This window comes from Paralichthys olivaceus, chromosome 4, assembly GCF_024713975.1.
Source record: "Paralichthys olivaceus isolate ysfri-2021 chromosome 4, ASM2471397v2, whole genome shotgun sequence".
In the NCBI taxonomy this organism is placed as follows: domain Eukaryota; kingdom Metazoa; phylum Chordata; class Actinopteri; order Pleuronectiformes; family Paralichthyidae; genus Paralichthys; species Paralichthys olivaceus.
The window spans coordinates 4,960,714-4,977,647 of NC_091096.1; the positions used below are offsets into that span (position 1 = coordinate 4,960,714).

A 16,934-nucleotide genomic window follows, 5' to 3' on the forward strand; every position below is an offset into this window, starting at 1 on the left:
CGGCAACATGGACACGAGAAAATATGCTCTGAACGAGACATTCATCTTCCTACGCTGACCCCCCCCCCCCACGAACAATGTGTGTGAGGCTGTAAAACGGTGGTCTGAGACAGAGGGAGGAGGGGGCTCAAACTACTGAGAGGTTTCTCACAGGTTGTGTGTGTCATAAACGTCCACTGGACAAGTTCCCAGAGACACACACACACGCACACACACACACACACACACACAGCGGCTGCAGATCACAGGGACACAGTCGCACATTTACAATTACAATGAGAGGAGCTGAAGAGCGTCCCCCGAGGATACGCACGGCTCACCAAAGGGGCCACACACACAGCACGCATACACATATACCTACAGTGTGCAGTTTTTTTTACACACACACACGATTAAGCAATATATCATTTCATTATCCCCCCCTCCCCTACATTTTTCCTCTAGGTTCATGACGGTGATGAAAATAGTGAAAATGAAATACTGATCACCCACCAACAGACGAACAAACTAACAGACGCTGATAAAAACATTAATTGTTAAATGAATTGACAATCTAACCAAACATTAGAAATGCTTATTTCACATTTTTTTGTATAAATATAATTTTGGGGCACTACCATAAATACATTGAGGTCAACCCTCTCTACCACCACATTCCTGTTTTCATCACCTTCAGAGATCCAGTACTGCCGGGTGGCCAAGCAGGCACGGGCATTACAAAAACAAAGAATCTTCTCAACACCACTGGAGACGAGAACACAAAATATCTCTGGTATTTGGAATCCTTCTTCCTAATCTGCTCTCGGTAAAAGTAGAGACACGAGAAAAGCAGCCATCACGGCAGCAGCTCTCAGCAGAAATGTGCTCGCTTCAACTCTTTTGTCAGCACTCATTCATCCTGAGGACAAGGCCCCATCTATACCACAGCGTTTGAGCTGCAAGCCAACATTATGGCAACTTATGAAGCACCATGCCACAGCCTCAATGCTTGTTATTCTTCCCTCCCCCAGAGAGGATTTTCTGCAGCATCGGACAAGAGATGGGAAGGAGATGAAACAGAAGAGACCGGGGGAACAACCTCTGAATGTCTCGATATCCAAACGTCTTCTTTTTTTTCTCCAATTGATGAACTGCTCTGTTTGAATATTGTTGTGCTTTTACTCTCATGCAGAAACAATATTGTGCATAAAACATTCTGCCGACATCAAAGCGGGATTCCCACGACATAAAAACAAGCCGTCGCTCTCAAATACCTGAGCAGAGCCAACAAGTCTGTTAGGCCTGAGGGGCTGGCAGGACCCTGTCCCCAAACATTCCCAGGGGTGCCAGCCAGTGTGTGTGTGTGTGTGTGAGTGAGTGGGGGCCAAGCCGTGGCCCCTCTGTAGGGACAGGCGTGTGTTTAGACAGGGTCGCCCTCTCAGGGGATTAGACGGCCTTGGGACTGTGGCAACGAAAAGAAAACATCACATGCTAGGCTGCCCGCTGCATAAACAGTAGTAGTGAGTGGTGGTGGCATGTCACCACGTCCAGACCAGAGAGTCGGTGTCACTGAGGCACAAACAGGCAAAGTCCAATCAGTTGCATCCAAAATGAATTGTAAGATCACAAATGTTCAACATGTAATCTCTCCATCACAAAAGACAGCTGCAGGAGTTATTAATACAGTAAATGCTCTAAGAGGAAACCTACAAAGAAATAAAGGCCTTTGAATTGTATGAAACAAGTTGTAACATGCTTTGATTATGATTTATCACATCAATCACTATTATACCCATGTATAAATATATATATATATATATATATATGTACCACAAGCTGAGGTACTGAAATTGTGTTCTATTGGTGTCCATGAATTAAAGAATGAAATCTATGATCTGATCCAACTCTTCCTGTGGATGTAAAGTAGAGCTGTCACACATTCATTCCAGCCAGAGGGGGAAAAGTCAGCATTTAAATTAATTTGAACAAATTGCAGAGGATTCGATTTCTACTTGAATTCAGATTCTTCGACATGTTTTTTTAAACATGGGGCGACGGACATCATCTCTGTTACGCGTTCACGTCACTTTAAATTAAAACTTGTAATGCACCACAATCTGCATCCAGACCCTTGGAGGACATTAGAGGCGTGTGTGTGTGTGTGTGTGTGTGTGTGTTGGGGGGGGGGGGGGGCCTCTGGCTGCTAGAAGGCCAGTCCAGTTAAGCCCCAGCAGTGGCGGGTGCTGAGGTCGTGAGGCGCCACACGAACTCGCTGGAAAAAGGTCGCAGGGAGCAGGTGTGCATGTTAATGAGGAGACGGCAGCTGCTGCTCCAGCCATTCACCCCCCCCTCCCCTCCTCCTTCATCCCCTATCCCACCATTCTGCCTCCTTCCTCTCCATGGCACCCCATCCTGCTACTGTCCGAAAACCTACATACTCCCCAAAATACGCTTTTTAATTAAGGACTGGATGAGAATTAGTCATAGTGGTTATTTTATTTTGAGACATTGAGTCGACAGTGGTGGAGAAAAGATTTAAAAGTCTGAATGAAAAAAGAGCAGAAAAAATATTTTTCCCCTGCTTAAAATTGAAGTTGATTAAAATGTGATAAGAAAAAAGTTATATCTTTTCACTTTAAAATACTTAAATGAGTTGTTCATTTCTTCCAGCATTGGCATGTGAATGGCTGCTTCCTCTGATGGCAAAGAAATGAGGAGCGAGGCAGGAACAGAAAAGCCAGGGAGAGAGAGAGAGAGAGAGAGAGAGAGAGAGAGAGCGAAGGATGAGTGGGCCCATTGTTTCTCCTCCCCATTCAGAGCTGACCATAGGCCGGGTGTATTCAGCTGTTACACCTCCTCTTTCCTCTCCTTCCCCTCCCTTTTCTCTCTTCCTCTATCCATATCCCAAAAAAATCTTTCTCTAAATCTCCTTTCATTACATGTGGCTCATCCCTGAATTCCCCCCCCCCCCCCCCCCCTTCATTATTGGTTTCACTTCCTCCGTTCAAAGCCGCATGGTCGCTGGCATCCGTCCGCTCCGCGCACCTTCTCTCAATCCAAAAAAAATTCTCCAACTTCTTTTCATTTGCAAGACATTAGGATTTACAAGTCTCAACTGACTACCGCTCACTCCCCCTCCCAAAAAAAAAAAAAAAAACTTTCCTCCAAGCTGCTCTGCAACTGTTAAGTGGTCTGCAAAGTTTGGAGCCAAAAAAGCGTACGGCAAAAGAAAAGCTTAAAATCCAAAACACACACAAGTGGTGGGGCAAACAAAGGAGTCTGGAAGAAAGGGAACTGGTTTGGTTGGGTTTTTTCGAGGGGGAGAAGGACAGGGGCTGCCAGCTCGTAAGGAATCTTGGTGTTTACTCTAAAGAGTCTCCTGTCCTGATTCCTAACCCGAGAAGCCTCAATAGAGGCTTGCTGGCAGCCTCACTTTATGGCTCCCTGAAAAAACTCACACCGGCTTTGAAACCGGCACCTTCCCCCGCAAAAAAAACAGCCCAGCGTCTCACACCGAGACCTGAAAGACAAACAGCCCTCTCGACCCTACCTCGGTGCACGTGGACGCACTATTCAAACACGCCCTGGCTGAGGTGCAGGCGGCAAGTCGACTGTAGCACATGCTAGGCAAAGAATGCTAACAGTTTGCTCTTTAACTTGGCGAGAGCACGTCAAATACACGCTCAGCACAAAGTGTTTTTTTACAGGCGCCAGGCTCAACTGCCTGAATGGGAGCTCGATCGTACAAAATAAGGGAGCGATGAGACAAAAGATGCTCAACGACTCTTTTATGGAGTCTTGCTTGTGTTCAAAACAAACAGAGCAACGCAGCTGCTTCAACAAGAGAAATCTGCCGGCCCAGCGAGCGGGATAATCTCGACAGCAGCAGGTGAACTGAGCTGCTGGAAAGGTAAATAAAGAAGACATGAAAAGATGGGCACAAATCAGAAGCTGAGCAAATATCAGGTGTTTGGAAGGTGTCATATAACTGCAGGACAGCAGCGGAATTATATCCGCGGTAAGGCCGATACTGTTATTATCTCCTCCGTCATCCCTGCACCAAAAGCCCTCATTGTTCCCCTCCACGCTCACTTCTGTGCCCCGTCTCTTCTTCGATTGCTGCCACAGTAGCCCGTGGCAACAGGTCTGCAACACTGATGGGATGCATAACAGGGCCGGGGCGGCGGCTCGAGCCTCCAGCAGATGTTGTGGTGACATCTGACCCTGAGCCAGGCGTCACTCTAAAAAGGGGCTTTCCTCAGTGTCGGGCCAATCTGCCATCTGCCATCTCTCTGAGGTCACTCACAGATGGGGACAGAGGCTTTGAACGTAATATGTGGGCTACACGTGCACTGTATACAAATAAAAACCTCGACTCGGAGCTGCACAGGCTTCACTCCGTGTTTAAGAAGCTTATTGAATTAGATTGTGCATTTATTCAATTGTTCAGCCAGATAAAGCTGTGTGGGAGACAGAATCAGTGTCAGGTTTCATTTCTGTACGTGACATAATTAGGAATATTTTAGGATAATACTTTGTTTACAATTTTTTTAGCTGCAGAAAAACATCGCAGAAGACGACCCATGTTTAATCTGCGAGTTAAAGGATAATTCCAGTTTAATGGAAGTTTGACTAACCTGGAGTTTTGCTTAAAAACTTGTCTGATAGTTTGGCTACTTTAGCTGCTTTCAGAGTCATGCCTTAATTTTTCTATTCTCAGCCACCTCGTAAAATGTCCATGAGCCCCTGTGAGAATACAACAGGAAAAATTCTTCTCATGGCGGGCGAGTGGGCTTGTCCATGACGTTTCTGTGATGGATGCAAAACCGCAAAAACAAAAGGCATAAAAATATCTCAGGATGAAAAAAAAAAGGTGGCATGCACAAAGAAGACACAGGCGAAGATGTCAACAACACAGGATTTTCTGCAGTGTATTTATACGCCTGGACTCTTTTCCTGTTGTTATGAACGGATCTAACCTGGACAATCGTGAACTGTAGGCAAACTCGGGGGGGAAAGGTCGGGACCTCATTTCCCAGACATTTTCCAGAGTTCATGTTTGAAAACAACTTTTTGTCTTAATGTTACCAAGCTCCCAGATCTCAGAGAGAAAAATTAAAAAGCAATAAAAGACAATTATTCCTGAAGACTATGACTGAATAAAGTGTTTTTACTATGTCTCTCTCGTGGTGTCTTCATCAGTGATGAAGACCTTTAACCAGGAGTCAAACTGTTTTAGCGGAGCATATTTCTCACCCTCCCCTCGTGCCTCCTGTCTCCCCACAACCTATTCTCATTTCCTGGCTGTTTGGTTCGCTAAGTCCCCTTTAGTCTCGTCTGATCTGTTTTACAAGCATTGCCCAGGGGGGCTCTCTCATCTCCTTCCCTCTGCACTTCCCTCTCTTCCTTTTGTCCTCCCTGTGTTTTCCTCTCAGCAGCATATGGACACTGACAACTCCACCACTTGTGCAGAAAAGTCAAAGTTATAAATGCGCGCTGGGATTCAGCTGCACATCACACAGAGTGACTCCGCTGGAATAAAAATAGCTCTTTGGTTAAAACCAAAGCTGGCACAAAAACAGGGCTGTTGTTTGTTGTGGAACCGAAACCAAAGTTACCACCAAATCCTCACTGGCCGCAGAAATTACAGGGGAAGCTCTGCCCCTCTTTCTCTCTTCTTACAGCCATCCCTCTTTTCCTTCCTCTCTAATAGCACAGGAGAGCTGACCTGGCCAGCCCACATCTGGCAGCCTTCATTAGAGACCCTGTATATTTGGGTGTATTATGGACACAGCCCATGGGAAAGAGCCAGCTCCCCCAGGGATCAACACTCAAGAGAGTGGGTTTGTGCGTGTGAGTGTGTGTCCTGAGAGTCACTGCCTGCTTTACGAGGCTGGGAACCATTTAAACGCTTTACGGGTGTCTGAAGGTGGAGCTGACAGTGCAGCCGGACCCTCGGGTTGTTCATGTATGCAAAAAAACTTCAGGGCTTGAGCCAGAGCGAGGCAAAAACTGTCCCGTCACCTCATCCTGCATGCGCCTGGTCGTCCATAAATCAAGACCGGGATCAGGCTAGTTTTAGATTTGATATGATTTGTAGATACAGAAGCATCTACTTTCTTTGGTTTATGAGCTGATTTATGGATGGATTTGTATCCCTGATAAGTCTCACTTATGCCGCCTTTATGTATAGAAAGAGACCCGTCTGTTTCCAACGATGTAACCGACGCTGCCTGCATACTCCCATGAATCATGTATGTTAGCATGGCTGTTCAGCAATACTTCCCCAGGAGTCTGACGACAGCAAACATGGTGACAGCGGAGGAGGTTGTGATAATGTTCCTCTTAGAAAAAAGGGGAAAGTGGATGTTTGTCCCTTCGCTCTGGCAAATTCCTGTTGTTTCTTACCAACTCTTTAAGACTCTCCACCATTGTTTGAATTTCTTCCTCGTGCCCCCCCCCCCAATTTCCTAGCGTACCGCTCTTTTCTGTTTGTTTCATCAATAAGCCTTAAGAAGACACCACGAATACAAATCATACATTGAGCATCAACGAGTCTTAAATATAAATATTTATGTGTTACAGCCATGTCTTTCAATTTGACTCAGTTTTCTCACACAGCATCTTTTTCTCACCTGAATCTCTGGATGTGTCAAAGTGGAAAAGTATAAATGGTTCCTTTTGACCTTTGGCTCAAAACACAGTAAGTTGTCATGTGTGGATAAGACTTTATGATCCTTAAAGGTCATTTCTTCCTCCCTGTGTAACAGATATCCTGAACAAGCTGCTCCATTTCACTGCGGAGGCATCACGCTCCATTCTCCTTAATATGTGAGTGACTGTCGGGCAGCGAGAGTGACTAAAGGCTGAGAGCACACCTGGCAGACAGAGTCGATGCTTTGCAGTGCGGAGCTGAATGGGCAGAAACCACAAGTAATCATGGGTATTATGAAGCACTCTGTGTGCACGTCCCTGTTTCGCTGTTACACTAAAAACCCAAAGACAGGAGGTCTGACTGGAGGAAGAAAAAGAAAAGAAAGCAATGTATTAAACACACACACACACACACACACACACACACACACAGTTTTTCAATCCGATCAAAGTATACGTGATTTGTCTTGGCATATACATAACAACCCGAGCAGCTCAAGTATCACCGTTTCCCCGGCGCTATGAGGTTCCCCACCTCTGAGTCGCTTCATATGCCCAGAACTCTGTGCCGATCGGCCCTCTCACCAGGCAGGACTCATGCCAAAGGGAACCCGACACGGGCGGCAGCGGCCATATAAAAGCAGAGCGCTGTGTGTTTCTCGTTGTGTGATGATATGATCAGATACAGCACCTTTTCTTCCCCCCCGGGCCGCTCCGAGGCCGTTTCCTGACTCTGAATGGAGATGTAAGGGGGGGATCTTGGGTGAAGTGGGAGTGGTGGTGGTGGGGGTTACGATGGACTCATCTGACCAGAGAAAACAGAGGTGCCATTGAAGAATCCCAAGAACCGGAGAGACAAGGGCTCACTTTCAGCGTAGTGGATGTATACTGTAGCCGTCGCTGCACATACCAGCGAGGAATTATCGACTGCTCGTTACCTGAGGCTGCTCTCACTCAAACACAGACACTGACAACAGGATTTAACTTCTCACATTTTCAAACCCTAAGTGTTTGTCAGTCCCGCTGAAACCTGAAGCACTTTCACCTAAGTGCTCCCAGAATATGTCAAAACGTCAGAAGAGAAGGAAAGGTTTCAAATTTGAAAAGTTATTGGATCTGCTCCCGTAGCTCTTGTGATTTTATTCCTTGCACTTGCAGGAATTCTTCGATGAAACTTAATTCTTGACATTGGCTTTAGCAGTTTTCAAAAACATCAAACCCCAACTCTGCTAACATACAGATGTAGCTCCGCAACAAGTGATCAAGTTTGCTGCTGAAGCCCATGAGATGTAACTGAAAGCTCCAGAGAGAAAGACAGGATTGTTTTATTTCTATTGAATTCATCAGAGCTACAGTGTCCAGATTTGAACAGCAGCTCAGAACTAAACTTTCACTCTGTGTTTATCTGTTGTGCACTTCTCGTCGAATCATGTGACTCTACTATCAACGTCTGTCAGAAACCTGTTGTACTCATTCATCGTCCTGATTAACTGATGGTGAGTGCATGTGATCTCTCCGCGGCGTCCGTCCTCGCTCCTGAACCGGCCCATCTCACATCTCTCATCCCCGCCGGTGGAGAGAATCTCAGCCTACAGCGGGTTCCACTCTGGACCATCGTGCCGCTGGAATTTCTGGAGAGTTATTTTCCCCCGATCTGGATTGGCTCAGCCCCGTCGCTGCTCTCGGCTCTCGCTGCTGCCAAGCCTCTGCAGTGAATGAGAGGCCTCCTCAAAGCTCTTGTGGAGATAAACTTCAGTCAGTCGGGATCTCGCTGGGCCAGATACAGGGAGTGGATGGTATTTATGTTATGGCATGTTGAGGAGGCAACTCTGTCAGGCGAAATAAAACTGAAACACCACTTACTTGACCTCCAAATAACACTTGAGTGGTTTTAGATGGAGGCAGAAGCAGCTCATAATTCTGTCGTGAATGGAGTGAGGCGGCAGAACAAATAAAATTAAGCTTTTCGGAAACACAAAAACACTTTTTCCATCACAAGATCAAACAGGAAATCGCAAAGAGGTGAATGAACTGGAATGACACTCATTTTGCAGCCAAGGCCCAACAGTGCCCTTACGAAACCACATTTAAGTTCAGATTTCCATTTGGAGCTGCACCAAACTGCACACAACTCATGCATCAGTTCCCTAAATCACCAAGATCCAATAATGATTTGATAAAATTGCTGACAATGTAAAAAACCGGATGAAGGACGCTGTAGACGAAATGTATTTATGTGTTTAGAGCATTCGAAACAACACCTTGAAACATCGCTCCAATATTTGCATGACAACAAACAGAAAAAGGACATTAAGTAAAGTGGCATCTTAAGCTACTATTTCGAGCTGATTATAAAATTATCCTTATTGGTTTATGATGACGTCAGCAACCCTGAGTTGTTGTTTTTGTGACTTGAGATGAAGTTCACGTGAAACATCATAAAACCACATGAACACACAATTAAAGAAAGTGGAAAACACATTTCCTGGGTCGGATCCCGTTCACGGAAAAGAAGTGAGGACCACTTCGCAGCTCAGTTTACAGGTGAATCATCGTGTTTGAGTTCGACTCTGTAAAACTGTTGTATAATGTATTTTATGGCTCTGGAGGACGGAGCTTTGTCCAGTGTGAGAAAATGACTCTGACTGTCATCAGGGTTAGCTTGGCTTAGGTTTGAGACCAGTGATTCAGCTTAGCTAATACTGGGAACTAGCCAGGGTATCTCAGCCTCTCCTGGATCTATCTCTCTCTTTTTTGTATCTGTCTATTTCCAATTCCACAACTTTAAGCAAGAGTGATACTAAATTGAGCCTTTGGTCGTTTAATCCTAAAATCCATCTGCAACTGCTAAAATTGAGGCTGACCTCACAGCAACTAAATAATGATTGAATGTGTCATATCACAACTTTATATAAAGATGAACAACATGACAGCCCCCAAAAGTGAAGCCAAAGAGTCTTGATCGCCCCCTGGTGGCTAGCAACAGCATAAGACATAAACCTCGCCTCCTCCATGTTAACAGATGGGGTATCGGCCAAAGATTCGTTGTAGGTCGGAACAGACTCTGGCTACAAATTCACAAGATGGCATCATTCATATCTGGGATAATTTGACTGGAGACATAGAGATCAGGTTCAAAATGAGTGAGGAGGAACAGTAACTGTTTTATTTGGGGTATGTTGTCTGTATGTTTTGGGTTCATGCACACAGACGGTTTGCAGCAACACGAAAGGAAAACAGACAATGAAACATGTAACAGTTCAGCTGAGCCAAAAATCATTCAAATGATGCTGAATATCTGTTTTTACTGTTAATCAATCAACACTTATTCTTCTGGTTAATCAATTACTCACCTAATCTGTAAAATATAAAACAGTGGCCAAAAAAAATAAATACCCATCACACACCCCAGGGCGACAAGTCAAGTCTAGTCAAATCCAAAATGTACAATCCGAAAGGTAATCAGATTACAATACTACGGAAAAGTGAAGCAAGACACATTTTTAAATGTTCCAGTAAATCATATCTGCAAGTTTCTGCAGCGAAAGTTTCCCTGCGTGAACTTAATGACCCTAAACTTTTTTCTCAGGAGTTTCTCTGGTTGCATAATGACAACTAACAATAAGAATTTAATGTATTACACACACACACACACACACACACACACACACACACACACACACACACACACACACACACACGCGCACACACACACACACACACACACACAAACCTCTTTTTCCTTCTTTACAATGATGCCCATCTCCATGTTTAATTGGAGAAGTCTGAGGAGGAGGACAGTGCAGCAGCACAATGCTGGCTTTGTGGCACAGTGAGGAGGTGAGGGTGAGGGTGAGTGGGTGGTGGGGGGGTGTAATTGACGAGTGAATAACACCACCAGACCAAATTAAGACGTGGCGATGGGGGGGGGCAAGAGAGCTGCCTGGTTCACGAGGCCCTGAAGCTGTGCGTGACCCCGACTCGGCCCAATCGTCCGGCGGTCAGCGACAGTGAGACGACACTGGACTCTGGCTGATGCTGCTCACGCCAAGTCAGACACACAACCACAGCACAGAACACAAAGATGTCCGAAAAATAAAGAGTCCAGGGCAGATCAGGTTTACATGTGAACTCAAAACATCAATCCAAATGAAAACCAACCTCAAGAGACAAAGTGAAGAACTTGTCTCAGGTTAGAAAACATCTAACATCTGCCATCTGTCCAGAGGAATGAGAGGGAGAGAGGGAGAGACCGAGCACTGAAGGCCATTGAGGAAGGGGACAAAATCCCAGGAGAGAGCGGGGAGGGAGGGGGGGCGGCGGAGACGGAGGGTAGGAGGACAGGGTCTGAGGGTCTCTCTGGGAAGCCTCACCCAGATTAGTCACACAGAATTAATCGCAGCGGAGAACAATGGTCGCCGAGCTTCTGGCAACCCCAGCTGTCGCTCCGTGAAAGAAAAGAAAAACAAGATTTAGGGCTGCGAGAGTTTTGGCTGCAGAGGGGAGAGTGTGGTGGCAGTCACACACACACACACACACACAGAAACACACACACACAGTGACCCCAGTCCTCATCAATGTCCACTCATCTCTGTCTGTGCTCTCTGACCATTTGCCTCCCAGAAATAGCAGCACTGGTATGAGAACTCCACCTTTAGAGCCCTCACATGTCGACCAAAAATCTGAGTCATCTCTGATTCCACAAATCCCACATTTCAAAATCTCATGTGCCCCCTCCCCCCTCCTTGAGTCATTGGTTTTACATTTTAAAAATGCAGATGTTAGACTTACTTGCACTCTCCGTTCCCATCTGGAGTTGTTTCACATTTCCCCTGGTTCAAACACGGCTCTGTGAGCGTGGAGCATCTCAGGCCTGCGGAGGGACAGTTTTAATACACCTGCAATTTCCTTAAACATCTGAAATCACTACTTATTTACAGTTGGCAGTTATTGCAACACGTGAAGGTGGTGCAGCGAAGAACATCCAAGTTTCTGTTTCTCCCAGAGGGCAGATAAGTGGCACAGGTATGACTCCATAAAAGTGAAGCGTAGGTGTGACTCTTGCCACCTGGGAAGTGCAGTTTTTTGCGGTGAACAGGAGTTTCGACTCTGGTTTGGCAGCAGAGTGCTTCTCCCTGCAGCTGCCCCAACAGAGAATGAACCATTTGTGGGAGTAACACAGCTTTGCAATAATAAATAGATGCTCTGTATGCAAAATGCAAAGGCATGCGTTTACATACTGCTGAGAAGAAGTTGGGTGTTGGAGGTGAGAAGAGATGCAGGAGGAAGAAGAAGAAGAAGAGGTCTGGAGAAAACATGATGTTTGGGATGCAAACAGGTGCATGAGATCTTGTAAGAAACTCATGTTATCTACCAAACCACGCTGCAGATACAAGTACATTAAGTCTGAGTGTGTTAGAAGTAAAGAAAAGTATTAAAACTTGTATGTAGTAGAAGTTAAGAGTTAGTTGTTGAGCTGGAACTATGAGTAAAGTGAAGAAAACGTGCAGGATAAGTAATAGAAATGTGGGTAAAGTGAGTTTCAGCGCATAAGTTTACAAAGAAAAGTTGCATGTAGTTACTAAAACTTCACAGAGTTACATTTTCTCCTGTTTGAAACTAATGAAAAGTTGCATGAACGCAGAGACACACACTCACCTCGTGTTTGTCCGATCAGCGACAGCAGGAGAGTTAGTTTGACCAAGAACATATACATTCCTTCTGGTTTAAAACGGTTTCACTAATCCACGTGGGTTTTTTCATAGATCCGATAGAGTGTCTCCCAGCTCCGGTAAAAAAATAATAACAAGGAGTCGGTGAAGTTTCAGTTCATCCTCCGCTGGATCCGCAGAGAGAGAGGGAAGTGAAGCGTCTCTGTGACGCACGAGATGTTGTCACTTCAGTTCCCGAGCTGGGAATGACTGGAGGGACTCGCGCCTCTCCGTGCGCGGCGCCGAGGGGCGTTCTTCTTCTCTCATGCACAAACACACACGCGCACACACACACACACACACACACACACACACACACACACACACACACACACTTGCACAGTCAGACACAGACTGAACAAACTGGTGAAGAGATAATGAGGAAGTGGGTGTTTGAAAAGAAAATTAAGCATTTTTGAAGTAAGCAAGAAATCAGAACTGTAAGTTCCTATCATTCCCATAATATCTGAGTAAATATATATAAATACATCACTTTGTAATGGATCCCACTCTGACTGCTTCAATTTCTTCTTATTTGAATCCCCATTATTGCATTTTTAATTGATCAATTAAACTCTAACCAGAGGCCTATCAGTCAATAGACTCAGCTTTTTGATTTCATGGCTCTATCATGTAACTAATATCCACCTGTTTGACCTTTCTGTAAAATCACTCAGATGAGCAGCAACTACTTGAAGATAACCTTTTTTTTATTTTTGAAAACCCAGACATTTAATTGCTGTTAGTTGACGTTTTTTTTTGCGTGAAAACAATCACAGTTCCACAAAGAAAATCTCAAAAGTCTGACAGCTTGTGTCTGAAGCCCACATCGTTCCTGCATCAGGGCAACACAACCTGACACAGCATGGGAACCGGCCTGTTAGCAGTTAGGATCTTCCACACTGATAAATAACTGCTGACAGCGACTACCATTAATTTTCACTGAGCCCGACTGCAGACTCAGCAGAAGCAGAGGTAGATTCCCATAGAGTGAGTTTGTGAACGGAGTCTGAGAAGTTTCACACAGGTAACGGCTGCTGGTCGACAGGACTCACTGAGCTTGTGTCATTTTACTGTCAGAAGTGGCCCCCCTCCCCTCGACTTGGGAATAACGAAGAAATAATAATGCTAACTTGACCATTCTACTGAGACAACACGAAGCACATGAGAGAGAAACTGGGAGAAATGGACCTGTAAACAAAACCACATGATTTGTGCAGCAGGAGACATAACGTCCTGCCTCGTGCATACTTCCAGAAGTTCCAGAAATATTCTCGTTGATGCGAACCCAGTGGAGGTGGATCAGACAAACAGACAAACCTTTCTGACGCAATCACCCAGGACTGTTAGGAGCTGGTAACTGTCAGCGTCAACACCGTCGGGCCCTCATTTGTTTAAGAAACCACAGAGACACACAGAGACTTTGTCTGGAGGTTACAGGTAACACAGCTGCCAAAAAAAACATCAGGCAGACGGAGACAGTTGTAACCCTGAGGGCAGACAGAATCAAATAAAAACAAAGAGGGCACGAGGAGAAGCTGGTCTAACTGTGCGTAACCCACATTTTCATCACGGTAATCAGATTAAAGCAATACTACTATATGGGTATTGTCATGCAAATGTTTCAGTCTGGTTATCTTCACCACGTTAAGCTCATAATCACGTGTTTGGTTATTAACCCACCGAGATTTAAGCTCAATCATTCAATTAATCTAAGCACTTAAAAGATAACCTGATTTTGTTTAGTGAATCTGCATGTGAACCGAAAACATGAGAATCCAAATTAGATTCAATTAATCAATTAATTTGGATGCGATGGTTAATGTATCCTTTATTTTAAGCAGGAGGGTCCCACAGAGTCCTGGTCAATTAAATCAAACACATACAAAAGTTTGATCGTGGTTATTCCGTTTTGTGTTGCTTTACATTTATTGACCATTTCACAGCAGTGTCACACTGTGGTCAACAACTCTTCATCCCTCCTGCAGCATATTTCCAAACATCTACCTATAAAAGCTGCGTGTCATTGAAATCTCTCCCCATTGTGCTTTTGCTCAATGGTGAAATGTGTTTATTGCATGACATTGTGAGGTGGAGAGTAAACAGGATTTGTGTTGATTTCCTTCTCATTGTGTTGACCTGGGGGTTGTGGTCTGGGTCTGTCCCCACGACTGGTGCGGCACAGATGGAGAGACCTGTTCTACTTTATCAGCCTCATAAACCAGAGACAGCTGGACCAAATCAGAGAGACACAATCTGTTTGCTTCAGTGGCCCCCAGCAATGCATGGATATAGGTTTATTCAGAAGGTATTATTGTATGATCCTGATTTTTTAATTCCAGCCATCTGATGACGGATCACAATATATGAATGTTGAGCTCACAGATTTTTAATTTCTAAATTACAGTATCAAATACATGAATTGATTGGATCTTTAAAGGAATCTTATTTTCTGTAGATCTTTATGACAATGAATATCTTAAAAGTGACCATCAATGATTATTTTTGTTTGTGTATTCATCCTTCAAATAATTCCGGAGAGCTGCGGAATCCGAATGATTACTCCATCAATCGCTGATTGACGGAGTAATGGACAGCGTTTTTAAAAATCAATTAATAGTTGGAGTCAAGTGCCAAAGGTGTTGTGTTTTATTTCATTGCAAACTGAATATGTTGTAGTCCTGAATTTTTTTGACATTTTATCAACCAAACATCTGATCAATTAAATGAGAAAATAATAGTTAGCTGTTCTTAGTCAAATCTGTATTTAAGCTGTTCAAGGTGCAATGTTGGTATTAATATATGTTTGTATTTACTTTAGTTCAGCTGTCACTTGTTACTTCTGTGACGTAATACAACCTTGTTCAACTCACTTTATTTCATGAACCAGTTTTCTGCCAAGTACATACAAAGTTAATATCACTTTGCATAATAGATCCACTGTTTGGCCCTTTGAGAAAGTGTGTGGGTGGGCGCCGAGCGGCAGATGTGGCGTGTATGGGGGACAAGTCAGGGCGTGCTGATGGAGCTCGATGTCATGTAAACTACAAGTCAGTTTTGCTCCTTTCTTTGCATCTGCCGCTGTAAGGAAACTGAAATATTCCCTCAGGTAGAAACTCAAACCGCTTGTAATGTTTCATGTAATAATAAATTAGAACATATATATAATTCTGGCATAGCGTCTTTCTGTCAGTGGGATTGACTTTGCATTTGTTGAAACAGTTCCCAGAACAGAAAGAGTTGCTGTGAATTTTCTACAACCACTTGAATTGTATGACAGTTTATTGAATGTCTTTCATCTTTGAAAACATCTACTGACTTAATAACTCCCAGAATAACTTTTACTTAACCAAGAAGAACTAGAGTGGCACTCAGTAGAGGCTCATACCTCCACCGAGGCCCAACAGTGTCCCGATGAAACCATATCTGCTTCATACAGATTTTTATTTGGACCCATACCAGATTGCACAAACTCATATCAGTCCCCTTGGAAATAATTTGAAAATGTCAAAAAAAATGCCCCTAAAGAAAGTAATAAAAAAATCCTGCTGACAAACAATAACTTTCCTAACACATGATAAACTGTTTTTTACAGGAATAACAAACAATTAATTCTCCTAGGAAGTTTATTTATGTGTTTACAAGTGACATACTTCCGACATACTCGTCACACAGAGTAAGTAGTTATCTTAACTCTTCATCTCGAAAGTTAAGTTGTGACACTTACAGTAAATGACCCCTGAAAACTGAGCTCCTTTAATCCGATGACCCATCAACACACCAGCTTCCTGTGTTTGGCCTCAGTCTGGTGACGACTTCACCGCAACTGTTGTGATGACAGCTTCCCTCATCGTCACCACGCTTCTCTGGGACTGTTGGCTGGGCCTAAATGATTTTTTGCTTTTTTTGTTTTGTTATCTGAATATATAGATGATGACGTGGTCACGGCCTCAAATTGATGACTCCCAGATGTCTAGAAATATAAAAATCTCCCACAAATCAAAATATCCCTCCTGAAGGATGAGAGCTGCTCCAAACAATATCATCGGAAGCTTCTCTCCACTCTGTGGTCTTGCTTCTTTCCATAAAATGTCCTTAACCAGACCATTTCTAATTATACCATGTTGTTTACTACTTACACATTCACAGGCCTGTAACAAGCTGTGTGAGTGGAAAGAATCAACCCTGACCCCCACGTCCCAGAGGGACTCTCATTAGTTTTAGACAAGATCGTTCAGGTCCAGTTGAGCTTAAGGTCTTTAAAGACAAGGAACAGAGTGGGCTGCATCATGTAATCAGATTACTTATTATTATGTCTCCGTTCTTAGATTTTTGCCTTCGTATCCTTCTTTCATTAGTTTTTAATATTTTTCTAAATTCCCTTTACTGATAAAGCAGCAGGATTAAATGTTCCATTGCAAAGAACTACGGCCTATAGGAAAAGATTTTACAAAAATAGGGCAGATTCCAACATCAATCAGGCGGAACATCACAAAGACAAAGACAAAGCTAAAGTTATGACTTGTCCAATAACAACAGCGCTAGGTAAGCAACTGTCCTGCATCCTTTGGCCTCTTTTAGTTCTGGCTA

The 16,934-nt window shown here is 44.0% G+C and overlaps 1 protein-coding gene across 2 annotated transcripts in view; it reads right to left on the reverse strand.

Annotated features, from left to right (window-relative positions):
* LOC109636989 (neurogenic locus notch homolog protein 1-like) overlaps positions 1–12,561 on the reverse strand; it is a 38,560-nt gene extending 25,999 nt beyond the window's left edge. For both annotated transcript variants that reach the window (XM_069523373.1, XM_069523372.1), the window contains exons 1-2: positions 12,292–12,561; positions 11,425–11,506 (exon numbers count right to left, since the gene is read on the reverse strand). In XM_069523373.1, the coding sequence (XP_069379474.1) occupies positions 11,425–11,506; positions 12,292–12,349 (140 nt within the window). In that variant the 5' untranslated portion in view covers positions 12,350–12,561. The remainder of the gene's footprint in view (positions 1–11,424; positions 11,507–12,291) is intronic.
* Positions 12,562–16,934: the final 4,373 nt, after the last annotated feature.